The sequence below is a fragment of the Paramacrobiotus metropolitanus genome, unplaced genomic scaffold (genome assembly GCF_019649055.1).
Source record: "Paramacrobiotus metropolitanus isolate TYO unplaced genomic scaffold, Prichtersi_v1.0 Parri_scaffold0000006, whole genome shotgun sequence".
Classification (NCBI taxonomy): domain Eukaryota; kingdom Metazoa; phylum Tardigrada; class Eutardigrada; order Parachela; family Macrobiotidae; genus Paramacrobiotus; species Paramacrobiotus metropolitanus.
The window spans coordinates 1,286,157-1,302,733 of record NW_026570226.1 but is presented as its reverse complement, the minus strand read 5'-3'; the positions used below and the strand labels follow the sequence as shown (position 1 = coordinate 1,302,733).

Here is a 16,577-nt window from a genome sequence, read left to right as displayed (position 1 = left end):
TATGAAAATGGCATTTTTTAACTTTTACAGTTACCTTTCTTTTGGTTTTTCTGCCATTCCCGTAGACTTTGTATGTTAGGTTCTTTCTTGTTTTTCTTTCTAACCACACTTCTTTTCTGAATTTTGGCTTTTGATGGCAAATATACAAACTTAGGGCTATCGAATGGTATATAGCTATCAAAGGTTGGTTCAGTGTAGAGTCCTGGCGAACTGTATGGAAATGGAATTCTGAAAGTCTTATTCTTTTAATTAATAATAATAATAATAATAATAATATAATAATAATAATATAATAAATAATAATTACGAATAATATATTATTAATTACAGTAAATTTTACTCACTGTACTACGGTAGTACGTTACAAAAGCGGTCATAGGCTTTTCACTGCAGTGTCTAGTGACTCTCTACTCGAGTAATGGTGAGTGCTCGGCTGTCAGTAATAATGACCGGAAATGGAGTAAAGTTTACACACATGAAGACGATTGACAATCCAAGATACCCAGTGCGGTTAAATATTAATTGTATTAATATTAGTAGAAGTATTACTGTATTTTGAGATCAGAAATAAGAGTAAGTAGTTTTGTGCACTTGTAATTGTACAGAGTGCGAGACTATTCTGTCCTTCTTTATTTCGTTTTAATAAAAACTGCAAAGAGCGTTGCTACCGTTGATTAAAACGTGGCAAAATTTTTAATTTCATTGAGAGTTATAATTAATTAAAATGTGCGTGATTGTGCATTGCATTATGAAAATGGCATTTTTTTTTTTGTGCATTGCATTATGAAAATGGCATTTTTTTTTTTTTGCATTGCATTATGAAAATGGCATTTGGCTCGTAAAAATTGTAGGAATAGCCCATCCCAGTGATCCCACCTACACCTAGTAAACACTGATTTTCTACCCATCAACAATACACTGGTGCAGCAATGGACCAATAGAATGCGCATACGCGTATAGTTATACTTACTAAAAGGCATTTATTAAACTGTACTGTAATTTTTGTGAGAGTCTCATATTTATAGTGTCGCATACATACACGGTACAAAGTTGAACACGTACAACATGCGCAGTTCGAATGATTCATCGACTGGATAAAGATCGGAAATCAGCTGTGCCTTCACTTTCAGTCAGACCTGTTTTCGGTCGTTCGATCCATCGTGTGGTTTATCACATGGGCTATTACCCATAAGTATGGCCAACAAAGAACCTGATATCGCCTGAAAAATTTAGCTCGGTTACGGGTTAAGTTCAATCTCTCCTTTGTTTATCAGGGCTGGGTTTAAGAGGAACTTTTGTAATTAAATTGTTTTGCACCATCAGAACACGCTAGTGTTTCTGAAGTTATGGCAGTGTTCTCTGAAACACTGTATAGTAATCGGAATCCGATGAGTTTGTGCCAGCTGCTGTGGGATCCATCCAGGTCCAGTGCGTTATTGGTCGGTCATCTTTCCCGGATACGTCCACCATAGTTTCCTGAGAATGGTCCTGCCGCCAGCAACAGGACAGAGTCCAGTAACCAAAAGAGCTGCTTGGAACAACAGGAAGTTCGGTTGCACTTTGGCCTTGTTCCAAATCGCTTTTGTTGTGCTTTTCGCTGTTTTTGTCGAATACGACTGGGATGCTCTTCCCTTTAGCAAGAGAATTCCAGACGCTAGCAACCATCGAAAAACATCAGCCAATACAACGTTAGATGGGGCATCGCACTCGATTAATGATAAGGATATCCGAATGCAGGACAGATTTTCATTACGTGATTATCATTCAAGTTAGTGATGAAACACCGCCGCGCTCGTTGTGATTCAATGGTCGTAACTTGTAATTCTAATACTCAAATACTGTATAACAAAAATATTTGTAGTCGTATTAAGAAAAACGATAAACACTTGCTTACTATATAGCACAAAAAGAAATAATTAGCATAGTCAGTTCCTTTTTTGATCAATCAAAATATTAGATTACTGTTTTGCGAATTTTTTATGGTTTGTGCTCACTGCGTCTGACGCCGTATGATTTATGAATTATTGCAGTTAAATGTTAATTATCTAATTCCTGTACAGTTTACTAAAATTTGCTGTAGCCGAGGCCGTAATAACACAATCATTGGTGGTGTGGTCGATGTTAATTTTTATATGATTTCTGTAAACGTGATTGTTAGTTTGTTAGATCAACATTTTTGTTGGCTGTTTCCGATTTATTACGGCATACTACCGGGTATATGACTATATGTAGCTGAAATAATTGATATCGTATGATTGGAAATGTCTGTTATAGATTTTTTGTTATAGATTTAGGCCTGTTATAGATTTTAAACATTACTACTTGAAATCTTACGATTATTTTTATGCATAATTTGTGGAAAATCGAAATGGAGCAAAATGTATCTTCGCGTACCACTCTAATTACGAACACTATTGTGAACGCAGACTATATGTTAGAATTTTCACTTAATGGGTAGTTTTCGAAATTCTGTTTTCAGTTTGTTAAAAAACTCTTGTTTTAAAATTTTTTTGGTTTATTTGAAGCATAAAGTGAGTATTAAAGCTAAACTGAAGGGCATAAGTTATAATCACGAAAAAGACTGTTAAGGATAGGAAGTTCAGAAAGCCGAAAAAATACTTACCTGTCAGTGTTTGTCAGTTTGAAACCGGTTTGTCGTACCAGTCTTGAGAACAATTAGATTAACTTTCAAATTCTAGCTCTTAGCGAGTATTTGCTTTTGTTCAGGAAATGTTCCGGTTTAGAAAAGAGAAAGCCTGACAGCATTTATTTGATTATTTAAGGTCTTTAGTAAAAATTTAAAATACAATATCCTACATGAAATTCGATATGAGCCGATGGCCCGATACGTATCCAAAATTCATAATGACCTAGGGTGACCTTGACGTCAAGTAAAATTCTGGCTTTGATTATTTTTATGATGAGATTTTTGTTGACGTAAGCGGTTTGGGAGATGCAAATAACTTTCAAATGGCAGACTGTTTCTGAATCGGCATCGCAAGCTATAACCATCGATCATCCTGAAAATACAGCTGCCATAAGTGGCAATATAGTTTCCGTTGCAAAAACAAGCCGATTTGAGTATCGGGATGCAAACGATGTTGTCAGAAACTATTTTGTACTACATCCTTTGAATTATTATACATATTTGTATTTCAAACTTCGCGTAGAAAACTTACGTAAATTTATATGACCTGTGAGGGATATAAATATTATGAAACCAGTTGTTGAATACATTATACAACACGTGTCATATGGTGCAGTCGTGCAAATGCAGTGACTGCCTACACCTGTTGACACCGAAATCTGAAATAGAGAAATCTAATTAAATATTAGAGGTAGTAGGCACTAGATTTTTTTAGAATATGCAATAGGTCATGTAGCTGGATTTCATGTAGCTGGATTTCAGCTGTATGCCATGTAGCTGGATTTCAGCTGTATGCCATGTAGCTGGATTTCAGCTGTATGCAGTTGCTCATATTTGTAAACAGTAAAATACGACTGCAAACGTTGATTAGGTGTGCTTTTTGTATCGTAATCAGCGATGGAAATTATTAACAGAAATTTGATTTGCAGTGTATGGGGATGTCCAGATTATGATATTTTGCGCGTTCGGCATGCTAATTTCTTGCTTCAAACGGTATGTTCTTGCACAGTCCGATTTCTGATTCCTGTGTGCTGACTATTCCGAGACCGGATATGTTTTTGCAGATATGGATATTCAAGCTTAGGTATTGCTTTTGTGTTGGCCGCTTTCGTTGTGGAGTGGTCGACGTTGATGCATGGATTTTTCAATTTACAAAATGGAAAAATACCGTTTAGCATTGTCACGTGAGTATGGAGGGGGGCTTTAAAGAGTTGATCAAACACAGTAGTGTTGATGATCATAATGGATTACGATCTGTTGATTAACGCACTTTTCGGTTGTGTTTACAGATTAATATCGGCTGATTTTGCCGTGGCGGCAGTACTGATCAGCACTTGCGTTATCCTGGGCACTGTCAGCCCCTTGCAGTACGTTGACATTCTCGGCTATGCAGCTGATGACCTTTGTGAAAGGCATTGTCATAATGCGTTGTACAATAGTTGTGTAGGCAATACAGTGAAAGTATTCCATGATGTTCACTGTTTTCTTTTTACTTCAGTACATAGATTGCGTTGCGTTTGCAGGTATTTGATGTTGGCGTTTATGGAAGTGCCCTTCTATTCTCTGAACGAATGGATCTGTTTGAAGGTTCTCAAGGTTGTGGATGTGGGAGGTTCCATGTACTTGCACGTTTTCGCGGCATTTTTCGGCTTAGCGGTTTCCGTAACCATTTACCGGCCCAAGCTGTTTATCGATGAGTTAAATAAACTGAAATTCGGGTCAAAATGGAACGAGCTGATCGCCATGGTTGGAACCCTGATTCTCTTCATCTATTGGCCTAGTTTCAACAGTGTTTTCGCCCCGGCCGATCTCCAAAATCGTGCTGTGATCAACACAGCCGTCTCCTTGCTGGCGTCATGTTTGGGATCATTTACGGCATCGTCTGTTTTTACCAAAGATAAATTTAGCATGGTAAGACCTTGATATGCATGGTTTCCGGTGAGTAAGGCCAACGCAGGCATAATTCATAATTTACATAAAGTTCTTAGAAGTTTCCACAAGCGAAGCGATAAACAAGTATGGACTCTACGGTACGTAAAAGTGGTAGTCCAATGGGGAGCTGAAAATTTTAGTGGCCCTTTGTGGCAAATGTTTATGTTGACATTCGTTTGTCGATGGTTTTTATGGGTCTCTTGTCCTTGCCGAGAGCAATTTCGCTTATTGCGATAAGATAGAGTTCCCCGTTGGCTGTAAATGTCGCACTAAAGTGGTTTACTTCACTGAAAGTCTAGAATTCGCAAAAAATGTAATGGATATATATCATGTATTAACACAGTTTTATTGCTTCGTTGCGTGTTTTGGTATATTATGCATTATAAGACTCACTGTCAGTATGGTTCTGTTTTTGTTGTTGGTGCAGCCAAATCCCACCACTGTAGTTAATATGACCTTTACGATGGGAAAAATGCAAAATCGTAACCATTTTCGGTTTTATTCTCTTCGACCACACTCCTGACAAAAAACAAAAACAGATGCCGCATTGCACTACCTTTAATTTGAATTCCAGATGTAAAAAGTATCGTTTTTGAGGTCGCTTACTTACAGCACGTTTCGTTTGTTATGCCAAAACTCGGTAATTAATAAATTTGGCTTTCTTGTTTTTTATCGTATTTGCATACGTTTTAAATATTTCAGATTAGTGTAATGACAGTTCTGAGTTCGAAATTGATTAGACATATGGTCAGTCAGGGATGAGTACTGCATTCTTTGGCACTGGCATCAACCGGAAATGTTTTGATGATGTTTAATGTTTTGATGATGTTTGGTAAAATTTCAAGCGCATATTGAAATTTTTTTCCAGACAGTGATTCAGAATGGTGCCTTGGCGGGTGGTGTTGTAATCGGAGCCGTCGCTGATCTCATGATTCAGCCTTACGTCGCTCTCTTGATGGGATTCTCCGCTGGATGTATTGCAGTATTGGGTTTCCTCTTCGTCAACGTAGGTTGCATTCGTTTGCAGGACTGATAAGCTTGGCTTAATATTCAAAAATATTTTGCAGCCGATTGTGGAGAAGAAGCTGAAGATCATGGATGTCTGTGGAGTGCAGTATCTCCATGGTATGCCAGGGATTCTGGCCGGCTTGGCCAGTGCTGTAGTGTGCGGCCTGGCTACCGAAGAAGTGTATGGTTCAAGGTGCGCCATCCTTCTTGATAGGCTTCTTACTAATTACGTTTGGAATCGATTATTATTTGAATATTTGGTCATGAAGTTAGCTACTCATAAACGGTAAAGGTACAATTGTATTGGTTAGTCTTTACTCTCAGCTTTAGCAGTGCACAATGCAACCGGCTTGGTGATTTGCTCGTTTAATTATGTGGACGGCTTTCTCTGATAATCAACATACGTGTTATGATACTGTAATACGTATAACCTTTTTAGCTGTTAGATAAAATACATTCATTCGTTCAAAAAGATACACGACTTTGATTTTCAGCTTCTGGGAAGCATTTCCGGCTGTTGTTCCTCCAAGCAGTTCACCCCTATATTCCACTTTACAAACTGCCTATCCGGAAATTAAGCCGGGTTATGGCCGAACTCCCGCCCTCCAAGCTGCTTTCCAGCTGTTGTCATTGCTGGTTTCAGTTCTGATCGCCGTTGCTTCCGGCTTGTTCTGCGGTAACTGCAACATAAGCCAAAGTCAACGCGGCTTTTCGAAATATCTGTATAAACAGTGAAAACCATAATGATAATGAATTCCTTGTCTGTTGGTTTATTTAATTTGGCATTGTAAGTAAATACAGTAATACTCTCAAACGGCAAAATTAAATGCTTGCGCTATTATGTTACAGGCATGATTCTGCGTCTAAAGTATTTTGATCCGCATAAACAAGTGGACATGTTTGATGACGAGTATTTGTGGAATATACCGAGAGAATTGTCCTTTGATGAGGAGATTGACGTCAAGGAAATGATTGGCAAGCTGGAAAAAATGTTGGTTACTCAGCAGTCCGCCTATCCGGTCGCGTTGAAAGACCAGCTGAGGGGTTTGGAATCCTGTCTGAAGGGATGAGTTGTATTCAAGCAACTGAATCGAAAATCAAAATGTCTGGATTCCCCTCCTGCATGGGGGGATAGCAGGCTTGTAGTATTTGATAGTCTTGCTATCCTCGGTAATATACCTGCAATAAGTATGTTACTGGGCTTTCATTTGGCTTGTGTTAATCGCCCGATGCGAAAATATTGTATTGACGCGTTTTTGTTCGTTGTTAATGACGATTGCTGGAAGTTTACTTAAATTGTTGGAAATGTTGATGATGGCTTTATAAAAGACTTGGATCCTTGTCCCTGGATTCTCAGGGGTACAGGGTTTATTTTTTCAGAATTTCATTGCAGGTAATGCCTTTTAAATTGTTGCCACAAGTCCCACCACTGATTGTGAACCACATAATAGAGTTCTTGTATCAGAACAAATATTATAATTATTATCAAAACGAAGCCCGAACACTGGATTTAATCATTTAAACGTACAGTATAACTTGTATATACATATACTGGATTGTACAGTATAACTTGTATTGTACTGGTTGTGATTTTGCTTTCCGGTAAGTGTTGATAATTGGCTGCAGATAAGATCGAATGGACTTGTATTAATCTGCACGAAGTAATTGCCGACTTTTGGTTGCTTACTGGACGTAGTTGGGGTTATTCTTGGTTAACGCGATAATAACAACAACGATCTAGTGCAACCATGCAGCGTGCTTAACTGGCTTCACTGGTTCCAATAAACAGTTTCCCATCTAGGAAAAGCTACGGATGTAAAAATTTTTAGCGCAGATCTAGACTTCATCGCGGAGGATTTATAACGCAAACAAACATATCGGTACCGTGTCGGCATCCGGAACGCCGTATACGCCTGAAATGGTAAAATGGTCGTGAAATACAGCATTCGTGGTCAGACGTTTACAAGTTTTGTTGAATACTTTACTTATTTGCATGCGCCAGTTGCAGAGATCAATACTAGGACTGGCTTTTATAATATGTGCTATAGCGGAAGCTTGCAGACATGGCCAGCAGTACATGACCAGTGACGGTAAAAAGATATTAAATTTCTTTGATCATGTAATTGTATACTCCTAATCTTCGTGTAGTAATATTGTAAGAAATTTAAATTTTACAGACGATGAACATAATCGGAGACATATGCACACAAAGGACGGACAGGAGGAATGGGGATACGTTACGGTCAGGGTAAGTCAGTCACTTGCAACCTACTCTAGAGAGGTAGTTATGATTTTATCGCGGCAAAGAATTTCACCGTTCTCCTTATAACAGTATAATTATGGGCAATGTATATCAACTTGAAACTGCAACCGAATTTGTATTACCAGTGGTCTATACAGCTTGTCTATACAGCTATATTTTTTTGTTCAGAAATCCGTTATTCTGTGAAATTAGCTAATTGTACGTAACAATATATTAATAGTAATACTGATCACAGGAAAACGCTCATATGTTCTGGTGGCTGTACAACTATCCTGCTGGCGCGGCCCACATGAAAAAGCCTAGGCCTGGTACCAGTAGTGGTTCGCTTAACAACGACGAACGAAACACGGCTGCATCCACGACTCCACTGGTTTTGTGGCTACAGGTGATAGGATAAAAAGTAGTCTATGTATCGTTTGCAGAAAGATACAATTTATTAATGTACAGAATGTGCCCATGACCTTTAAATTTCTTTAGTTTGTGCTGGCGAATATTATGATATTGTTGACATACCGTATACGTAATACATAATGTGGTAATTGTGGTTGATTCGATTATCGCGTTTATATATAACTTGCAGATACTTTGTAATATCACAACTACAAGCTTAAGCATGCATAATAATTACGATAATGGCTCTTGCTAGATTTCTGTCATTATCTCTTAATTAACTACCAAACCTAATGTTATCACTTTACTGTGTTTTGTACGTATTATCAGGGTGGACCGGGGGGATCTGGAACAGGTTTTGGGAATTTTGCCGAAATAGGTCCTCTGGATATCAGCCTGAAGATGCGCAGTACTACTTGGCTGAAGAGCGCCAGTCTGTTGTTCGTCGATAACCCTGTGGGCACAGGTAACTATCGTTCCTAAATTTTTACTTATAATTTTTGTCTCATAGCATTTTAAAATTTAACTTCTCTTAGCATGCCGGTATAAATTTTCGTAAATAAATTTAGTTTAAATAACTGAAATATGGTTTCCGAAATTTGAATTTGGTCACCAAAGTCATACGAAGCCTGCTTATTACAGAATTGATTGACAGGCTGCTACAATACTGAACTATCCTAAACCAGATAAACTCAAATAAAATTACCGTCAATCAGAATTATAACAAGTAGTAACCTGTATTCTATGGAGAGTGTATATTTTTCAATACATCATTTTAAGTTGTTGCTGGTTAGACAGCACAGTATTTACTCGTACTTATGTTAATATTGCTGGGAATTGAAACCCGCGTGATTAGAAAAGGGCCATTGTCGTTGCCTCCTAATTTTTTAATACGTTTTACGCAGGCTATAGCTATGTAACCGACCCTGGCGCATATGCCAAGACGGTGGATCAAATTGCCGAAGATTTGGTAACACTCTTTATACAGCTGTACCAGCAAAAACCAGAATTAGAGGTGGGTGAAATGCTCACCGGATTTGATTTTAATCTACTATTACAATAAACGCGTCACCGGAGATCATCATCATTCCGTTTCATAGAATGCTCCGCTGTTCATATTTTCCGAATCTTATGGCGGAAAAATGGCTGCAGTGTTTGCGGTACACTTGTGGAAAGCTGTCCAAAAAGGCTTGATAAACGCCAAATTTCGGGGAGTAGCCATGGGTAAACTTAACCACCATTTTTTCGTGCAAAGGCATTATAGAGTATCATTAAGTCGTACTCATTTTGTGTCTGTCATGCAGCTTATATTTGTGCAGTATTATTAATTTTGTTGGTTTTAAACAGGAGACTCATGGGTGCACCCGGAAATGATAGTGCATTCTTGGGGGTTATACCTATATTCAACGGTAATTTTATATTATACAGTGATACAGATGTTGAAAAATCCATAATAACTTTTACCGAAGTAAGGTGTTTGCATATATACATGTATGATACATCCGTATAATACTGTCACAGTCCTCCTTAATAATAGTTTGAATTGCGAGATACGTAGTTTTACTCGTTGTAATAATTAATTTGCACCAGAATCAGCCAACGCACCGCGTAAAAGTTCACAAAATTTTGTAACAGCTTGAACTGCAAAGTTTTAATTGTTTAATCACAGAGTTTTGCAATTGTGACAGTCTCTCATCGACAAACCTGGACTGCAAATTGTGAATCAAGCTGCTAATAATATCAGCCGAGCGATACAAGATGAAAATTGGACGGCGGCAACTGAATTATGGGATGCTGCGGAAGGCATTGTTGGTAGTGTGAGTGCATAATACTATATATATTATCACGAATTTGCACGCAAGAATGTGTACCGTATAATCTTCTAGACATGTTAGAAGCAGTTTTGAATGACACTAACAGTAAAACTAGATAAACTCTACATGCCGCATATACTGCACTCGTAATTTGTAAATAATGTTGTGGAATGGACTGGTACAACATTCTGTAGTAAAGTATTAATGTTATAACAGTGTTATATTGTGCAGTGCCGGCCGTAGTGATATGGCTCATGACTGTTTTGTCGCGATGTAAACATGAATACAAAGTTTTAAATGTTATAACATATATATGCATTTATAATGCTAATTATAACCTGCAAAACTAATCAGCAGTTTTATACAAAGACGGTTTTTAGCAAACTATTTAGCATCCGCGGTGCATATTCATAATTCTTGTAAAGGTCACCGATGGAGTGGACTGGTACAACATTCTGAATCCACTGAATTCGCATTCCAGTCGCCTTAGGCAAAGCCGCAAACTACTTCACCAAAGCCGCCTCATTTCCAATCATGCAATCAGTAAGCGAACCGAAAAATCCAGAATATGGCTTAATTGTACGAATTAATTTATCGGATATTTTCTTATTTTCGAATTTCAATTCAGAAAATTTATACGAGCGCCGCATGGCTGTGCATCAAAATGATGCACTAGATGATCTTATGAACGGGCCTATCCGCCAGAAGCTCAAAATAATACCGGGAAATGTTACGTGGGGTGGACAGTCTAGTGAAGTTTTTGCTAATCAAGCGGAGGAGTTTATGAAACCCGTCGTTAATTCAGGTAAAAAGTTATTGTGGCGACGACTGGTATATAAATTTATTATATCCTGCGGGGTACATACAAGTGCTATCTTTCTGTACAGCTAATTGTATGTATTAATCGTAAGTTATTATGACTATTATTATGGTTATTGTGATTATTATGATTGCCGTATTATGTATCTGTGTATATTTATATGATTATGTCATGTATATGCATTATGCGATAATGAATTAACTTGATTTTAGTTGACTATTTGCTCAACAACACGGCTTTGAAAGTAGTAGTCTACAACGGCCAGTTGGATCTGATCTGTGATTCCATTGGTGTGGAAGCTTGGGTCAGTCAGCTACACTGGCCAGGATTGCCGGACTTTATTACAGCGCGCCGCATACCGCTGACTTTGGACACTTCAGATTATGTTGTGGGTTTTTCGAAACAGTACAAGACATTTTCCTTTTACTGGATGTTGCGCGGAGGGCATATGCTGCCGGCGGACCAGGGGCAGGCTTCTTTGCGAATGTTAAATTCCATCCTTTTCTCAAAATAAACAATTAAGTACATACCCGAGTGAAAAAGCTTGCAGGAACAACGCTAGTTTAACGTGTAACTACTAACTACCGCTAAGGGAACGGATGTGTCCCAGTTTTGGCCGTAAACTAACGTTTAATTAAGCTAACGCTTTTTTGTAAGTTGTTTTACTCGGGATATCTGTAACTTTATCTTGTGCTGGGCGCTGGCTCATATCTTTTAATTGTCTTCTACCCAACCGTCGGTTTGAGTAGGGTTTGTGTTGTAATTACAAATTACAGCAAGCGGCATGTCATTAAAAATCCAAATTTTGTAATTATAATATAAGACATGCTACCATAGCACATCCCACCAATATGGCAAACGTTTACAATATTGCAAAATTGTGTAACATAACATAACATACATGCAACTCTACAGCAGGCTTGCAACGTTCGTTAATTCGGTTATGGCTAGTTAATTAATGGCAAATGGAAATGGTTGGTGGGTATTAAAAGTATTTGCTAACTGTATGTACAGTAAAGTCCTGCAAAATTTGTAAATTTAATTGCTCCGGCAAGACCATAAATCTTTCGAAGATAAATCCGAGTATAAATCCGAGTAATAGATTGATCAAAATAAGTTTTAAACTCAAAACATAAAACAAAGGCTAAAGAGCAAAAAAATAGTGCAGATACATCAAAGCAACTACGTACATAACTCCAGTGCCGTATTTACCAAAACGTTTCGAAAAGGACAGGAGGAAAATTTACTCATGTTCGTCCAGTTAATTCGAGATTCGTTGGTTGTTCAGGGCTTTGTTTTTTGCAGGAGACGCATAGTACCATCAAGTGCAAACATTTGTAAGCTCCTTGCCGATACGATTTTCCAAGCATAAGAAACATCGCCTGCAAAAAACGTTTATCTATTAAAGTGTTTATACTATTGTATTATTATACAAACCCCTATTGAAGTAGTACAGATAGTAGCAAACCCATCATTGAATTTTTCACTATATTTGATAGTAAAACCAGAATAAAGTACTGCAATTGTGGTAGGCTAGGAGTCTGAATTTGGTTATTTGGAAGTGTCTGATCATCTACTCGTAGTAAGTACTGTATATAGATATGTGCGTCTATTTCACATAATTCAGGTCCAGAATTGCCCATGCTAATCTTATGTGCCAGTTACTAACCGGTGAGCCCAGTGTTCCAAAGAAGGAAAACCATCTTGTCAGAAGCATTAGGGTTGGATAGTCCCGGTACACCTTATTGCCATGATAAACAGACACAATAATTCTCGGTAAATAACATGTGATTGTCCATACAGCTGCAGCAAAAAATATCTTGGACAAAATCAAACGGTCAGCGGAATTACGCGCCAGAACCCGATTCGGTAAGCCAGTATTACGAATTCGGTTCTTTTTCTTGACGAGAATAAACGTCAGTGCCGCACAGGACAGCACCATGCCACTAGCTGGTAGCATCATCGACAGCGTCCCAAAGACAGTGAAATACCACCGACCACCTCGCGATACTGGGAGTATATCGCAGAAACCCCACGGCTGCACACTGTTGGCTTGCATTACTTTATGAGATAAAATCGGACACGTCAAAGCCAGACTAATCATCCAGCTGGCCAGTACGGTGCCCTTGACGGATCGACGATGTGCGTCTGTGTTGACAAAGTGCGACTGGGGTCTGATAATGGCGGTTAAGCGATTTATGTTCAGGAACAGCTCAGACCACACCGCAACGGAACCGAAGAGTGTGTAGATGAAGTACATGCCGCGACAGGCCGCGCTAGATAGCTGGAGGGAATCGTAGTAACCGGATACCGTAAATACGGGATGAATCACACCATTAACCGTAAAGATAATGGCGAAAAGATGTATAATCAAAAAGTGGGATCCTTTGCGCACCAAATGCTGGATGATGATGGCCGCGATCACTAAAGCACACATAAATGCGCCAAGGTAGGACACTGTCACGGAAGCGTAATACCACAGAGTAAGTAAGAATGGGTGATTCGTACGAGCGCAAAAATAGTTACTGGAGTTGGAAAGGTCAACTATATGACAGCTTCCGTTTAGGGTCATTTCTCTGCAGACTATAGCCGCAAACAGCCCTTTTAGATTCCATATTTTATGCGGCACTATTCAAATATGTACATCTGGACGAGATGTTGACATATTTCAGATTTTACTACAGACTCGGAAACGGTGCCAATTACAGGCTCCGTCTACAGCTGATGCCGTAATTTGTAACTCTGGCCGCATGCGCAAAGCCCCTTGTTATTACTTTGGATTTACTACATTTTTTATTTCCGGTGGATCTGCGGGTGACCCGACACCCGCAGGTGATCTACACGTATATTCGACGTAATTTAATAATGATCTTTAATTAAGGATGCACGAAGAGTCGATGACGTGCACTATGTATTCAGAAAGATGGCTCTTGATTAGAGTACTTGTACTGTACATATGTTGAATATTAGCCGACAGAATGGCATGATTACAGTTATACATATTACGTGCCGGTGTGTGGTGCTTACTGCGGGAATTCGGGAGCTTGTGTGGGAGTTTAGTAACATTATCATGGCAAGGAGAGTGTACAAGTATAGCTCAAGGATGTTGGGCAGCCGTATGAGTTTTGTACCGCATAATAAATGTTTGATAATCATGGTTGCTGTTATGCCATAATTATAGATATTACGAAAAAAATTTTGGACGGTTTAAAGAAAACGCGTGCTAAGTACTTCAATACTTACAGTACCAAATATAAATACTTGTATATAAGTAATTCCGTAAGTTAATTTACGAATATATCTACGAATTTACGAATATATACTTATAAACTGAAAACATTAATAACGTAACGTTTTTAACCAACAACAGCGACAAATTCGTACAATACCTATGCGTGCGCAGTGGCTGCGCACTCGTATTGTATTGTATAAATTACTATTAAAAGTGCTCGCTTAAATAAATGGCAGATCTGCGTACGTACGTGTATGTAACGATAAGGACAGAAGTACGTACTTTACTTTAATACTCGTATCTGCAATCACAGAAATTTGAACCTGATCCTGTTGTTCTATCGTTGGATACGTTGACAGATTGTGAATCTGATCTGACTTTATTCAAATCTTCGGTCAGTCGTTGTTACTCTGTTGATTGTAAACTGACGCAACTGAACTTCCCGAGTGGGTTATTCCCCATCTTGCACACAGTTCCTATAAATAACAGTCGCCGAAAATTTGAATTTTTTACTCTAATCATTAAACGGTTATTTTGAAAATTCAACAGCAAGTTCAACAACTAATTCTTCTCCTGCACTGCACAATGGATATGCGCACAGTTATCGCCATTCTCTGCGGAATGTTGATCATCTCTACAATGTCATGTAAGTGTCCTAACAATTACTAATTATCATTTTATCGATAAGTACCGTATTTGAGCAGCGACTAGCAAGCATGGTGTTCCTTTGTCTGATGAAATCAACAGTATAAATTGAACCCAATTACAGAACAGTTCATATAATAACATTTTATATTATTCTGGTTGACTTTTGTAGGCTTTGCGCATCCTTGTGATGGGCCAGAATGCGATGGCCGCGAAAAGCGTGGAGCAGTAAAAAATGCCGTGATGGGTACTGCGCTGGGTGCTGTCGCTGGAGCAATTATTCCTGGAGTCAGTTGGAAACAGGGAGCGGCGGCTGGAGCAGCAGGTGGAGTAGGGATGTCGTTGTTAGGAGGACTGAAAAGCAAGTTTTCTTCCAAGGGCTCTGTCGCTGCCACTCCGTAGACAGGAGCATTTTTGTGCCAAACGGGCTTCTGGGGTTGTTGACCTTTAGCCATGTTTTATGGTTTTCTAATTTGTTTTACTTTATCACTTCCCTGTACAGTATTATGGATAAAATTTAGGAAAGCTGTGAAATGTAAACCGTTTTAAGTTTTAAATTTTATGCATGTCTTTTTATTTTTGTTGTGTGATATGTGATCAGACTGAATTTCAAATTGCGTACTTTTTTGCAACTCTCGTGTTAAATGATATAGTAATGTTTAATAAAAGAACGAAAAGAAGGAACTGCAAGCGGCAATAAGTCGTTGAATTCGTCGGTTAACCTAGCTTAAATTAATACTTTAAGGCCTAAAGTTCTAAACCAGTCAATATTGCGAATTAGATTATTCGTATATGAGAATATCGAAGTCTATGTGAATCTGTAAAATGCGTTGAGAAAATTTTTTTTGCAAAGATGGGAAATGTAAGCTAATACGGAAAATATGAATGCAGAGAAACGATACTTCTATACAAAGTGAAGAAACTATTTGAGTATTATCAGTATTATCATCACCGCGAACACACCTGATTTCTGCTGCTGGGCCAGCTCGGGGGGTCATACCCCACACAAAAATAAATTTTCGTAAAGGCAAAATCATAGCTTTGAATTACCGAACAGAAAAAACTACGAGGTTGTTAGGTGCTCTCATTAATACTGCGAAAACGAAAACGAAATGGCTACGCGCGAGAGCATCTCGCGCTATGAGTTTTGGCTACGCGCGAGAATTTCTCGCGCTATGAGTTTTGGCTACGCGCGAGAGTTTTCGGGCGGAACGAAATTAAAAATAACAAAATATAATTTACCATAATACTTTGTAGATTATCATATTTGTCATGTCATGACAACCTGTAAATGCTGTAGGAGTCACCTTCGTACACGAAAGTAATTATCATAAAGTAAGTATCATACTATCGAACCGGCATCTCGCACATTGCGCTGACCGGTGTTTCTGTAATAATTAGCCCACACAATGGCACTAGTAATTAAGATAGGCGACAGATTCGAATCCTACGCGGCGGCGTTACGTGCAGTCGAAGAATGGAGCGAATCCACTCATCAGGTCTTCATAAATCCCGGTGGCAATGCAAAGACTTCGAAAACGCATCCACTGCACGACACCTTCCCGTACAGTTCAGTGAAACTGGCAAGCAAGAAAGCCGGCGTGTATCGTCCTCATCGGCGAGGCTCACTTTCGACGAAAAAGTCTATCACCACCACTCTGAAGAGCGACTGTCAAGCAGCTATCCGTCTGAAACTGGTCAACGGAATGCTGGAAGTCATCCACGTGCCGACTGCAGAAGACCACAATCACGAGGTGTCGCAGACTCTCAGGCGATAGCACAGCACTTCCCGGAAAGGAGACGGCTGTCCGACACGGAGGAGAAGG

The 16,577-nt window shown here is 38.9% G+C and overlaps 3 protein-coding genes across 4 annotated transcripts; 2 read left to right on the top strand and 1 right to left on the bottom strand.

The window, feature by feature from the left end:
• Positions 1–1,122: 1,122 nt before the first annotated feature.
• LOC129581551 (ammonium transporter Rh type B-like) lies at positions 1,123–6,932 on the top strand. Its single transcript, XM_055472688.1, has 9 exons — positions 1,123–1,768; positions 3,577–3,640; positions 3,712–3,831; positions 3,937–4,014; positions 4,171–4,558; positions 5,448–5,585; positions 5,647–5,780; positions 6,082–6,263; positions 6,437–6,932. The coding sequence occupies exons 1-9, from the start codon at positions 1,483–1,485 to the stop codon at positions 6,655–6,657; spliced, it is 1,611 nt and encodes a 536-aa protein (XP_055328663.1). The 5' UTR covers positions 1,123–1,482; the 3' UTR covers positions 6,658–6,932.
• A 348-nt stretch (positions 6,933–7,280) lies between these two features.
• On the top strand, positions 7,281–11,695 carry LOC129581645 (retinoid-inducible serine carboxypeptidase-like). Of its 2 annotated transcripts, none has more exons than XM_055472846.1 (12): positions 7,281–7,508; positions 7,590–7,677; positions 7,765–7,835; positions 8,086–8,235; positions 8,571–8,706; positions 9,146–9,255; positions 9,341–9,464; positions 9,588–9,649; positions 9,929–10,057; positions 10,480–10,597; positions 10,683–10,859; positions 11,087–11,695. In XM_055472846.1, the coding sequence occupies exons 1-12, from the start codon at positions 7,506–7,508 to the stop codon at positions 11,386–11,388; spliced, it is 1,470 nt and encodes a 489-aa protein (XP_055328821.1). In that variant the 5' UTR covers positions 7,281–7,505; the 3' UTR covers positions 11,389–11,695. The 2 variants fall into 2 exon arrangements, with proteins under 2 accessions (XP_055328821.1, XP_055328822.1); XM_055472847.1 differs by having other exon boundaries at positions 7,282–7,508; positions 7,596–7,677.
• A 361-nt stretch (positions 11,696–12,056) lies between these two features.
• Positions 12,057–13,545, bottom strand: LOC129582031 (rhodopsin-like). Its single transcript, XM_055473400.1, has 2 exons — positions 12,544–13,545; positions 12,057–12,256 (listed from the first exon to the last, which is right to left on the bottom strand). Exons 1-2 carry the CDS (start codon positions 13,444–13,446, stop codon positions 12,122–12,124), a joined length of 1,038 nt encoding a protein of 345 aa, XP_055329375.1. The 5' UTR covers positions 13,447–13,545; the 3' UTR covers positions 12,057–12,121.
• Between the last annotated feature and the right edge of the window lie 3,032 nt (positions 13,546–16,577).

Excerpts from the sequence above, each read along its gene's own strand:
- LOC129582031 (XM_055473400.1), bottom strand. The coding sequence starts at position 13,446 with ATGACCCTAAACGGAAGCTGTCATATAGTTGACCTTTCCAACTCCAGT. Across the intron at positions 12,257-12,543 it reads TTGGAACACTGGGCTCACCG|GCGATGTTTCTTATGCTTGG; the intron begins GTTAGTAACTGG and ends CGTTTTTTGCAG.
- LOC129581645 (XM_055472846.1), top strand. Across the intron at positions 7,678-7,764 it reads GCAGTACATGACCAGTGACG|ACGATGAACATAATCGGAGA; the intron begins GTAAAAAGATAT and ends TAAATTTTACAG. Across the intron at positions 7,836-8,085 it reads GGGGATACGTTACGGTCAGG|GAAAACGCTCATATGTTCTG; the intron begins GTAAGTCAGTCA and ends TACTGATCACAG.
- LOC129581551 (XM_055472688.1), top strand. The coding sequence starts at position 1,483 with ATGGTCCTGCCGCCAGCAACAGGACAGAGTCCAGTAACCAAAAGAGCT. Across the intron at positions 1,769-3,576 it reads ATTACGTGATTATCATTCAA|TGTATGGGGATGTCCAGATT; the intron begins GTTAGTGATGAA and ends TTTGATTTGCAG. Across the intron at positions 6,264-6,436 it reads TGCTTCCGGCTTGTTCTGCG|GCATGATTCTGCGTCTAAAG; the intron begins GTAACTGCAACA and ends ATTATGTTACAG.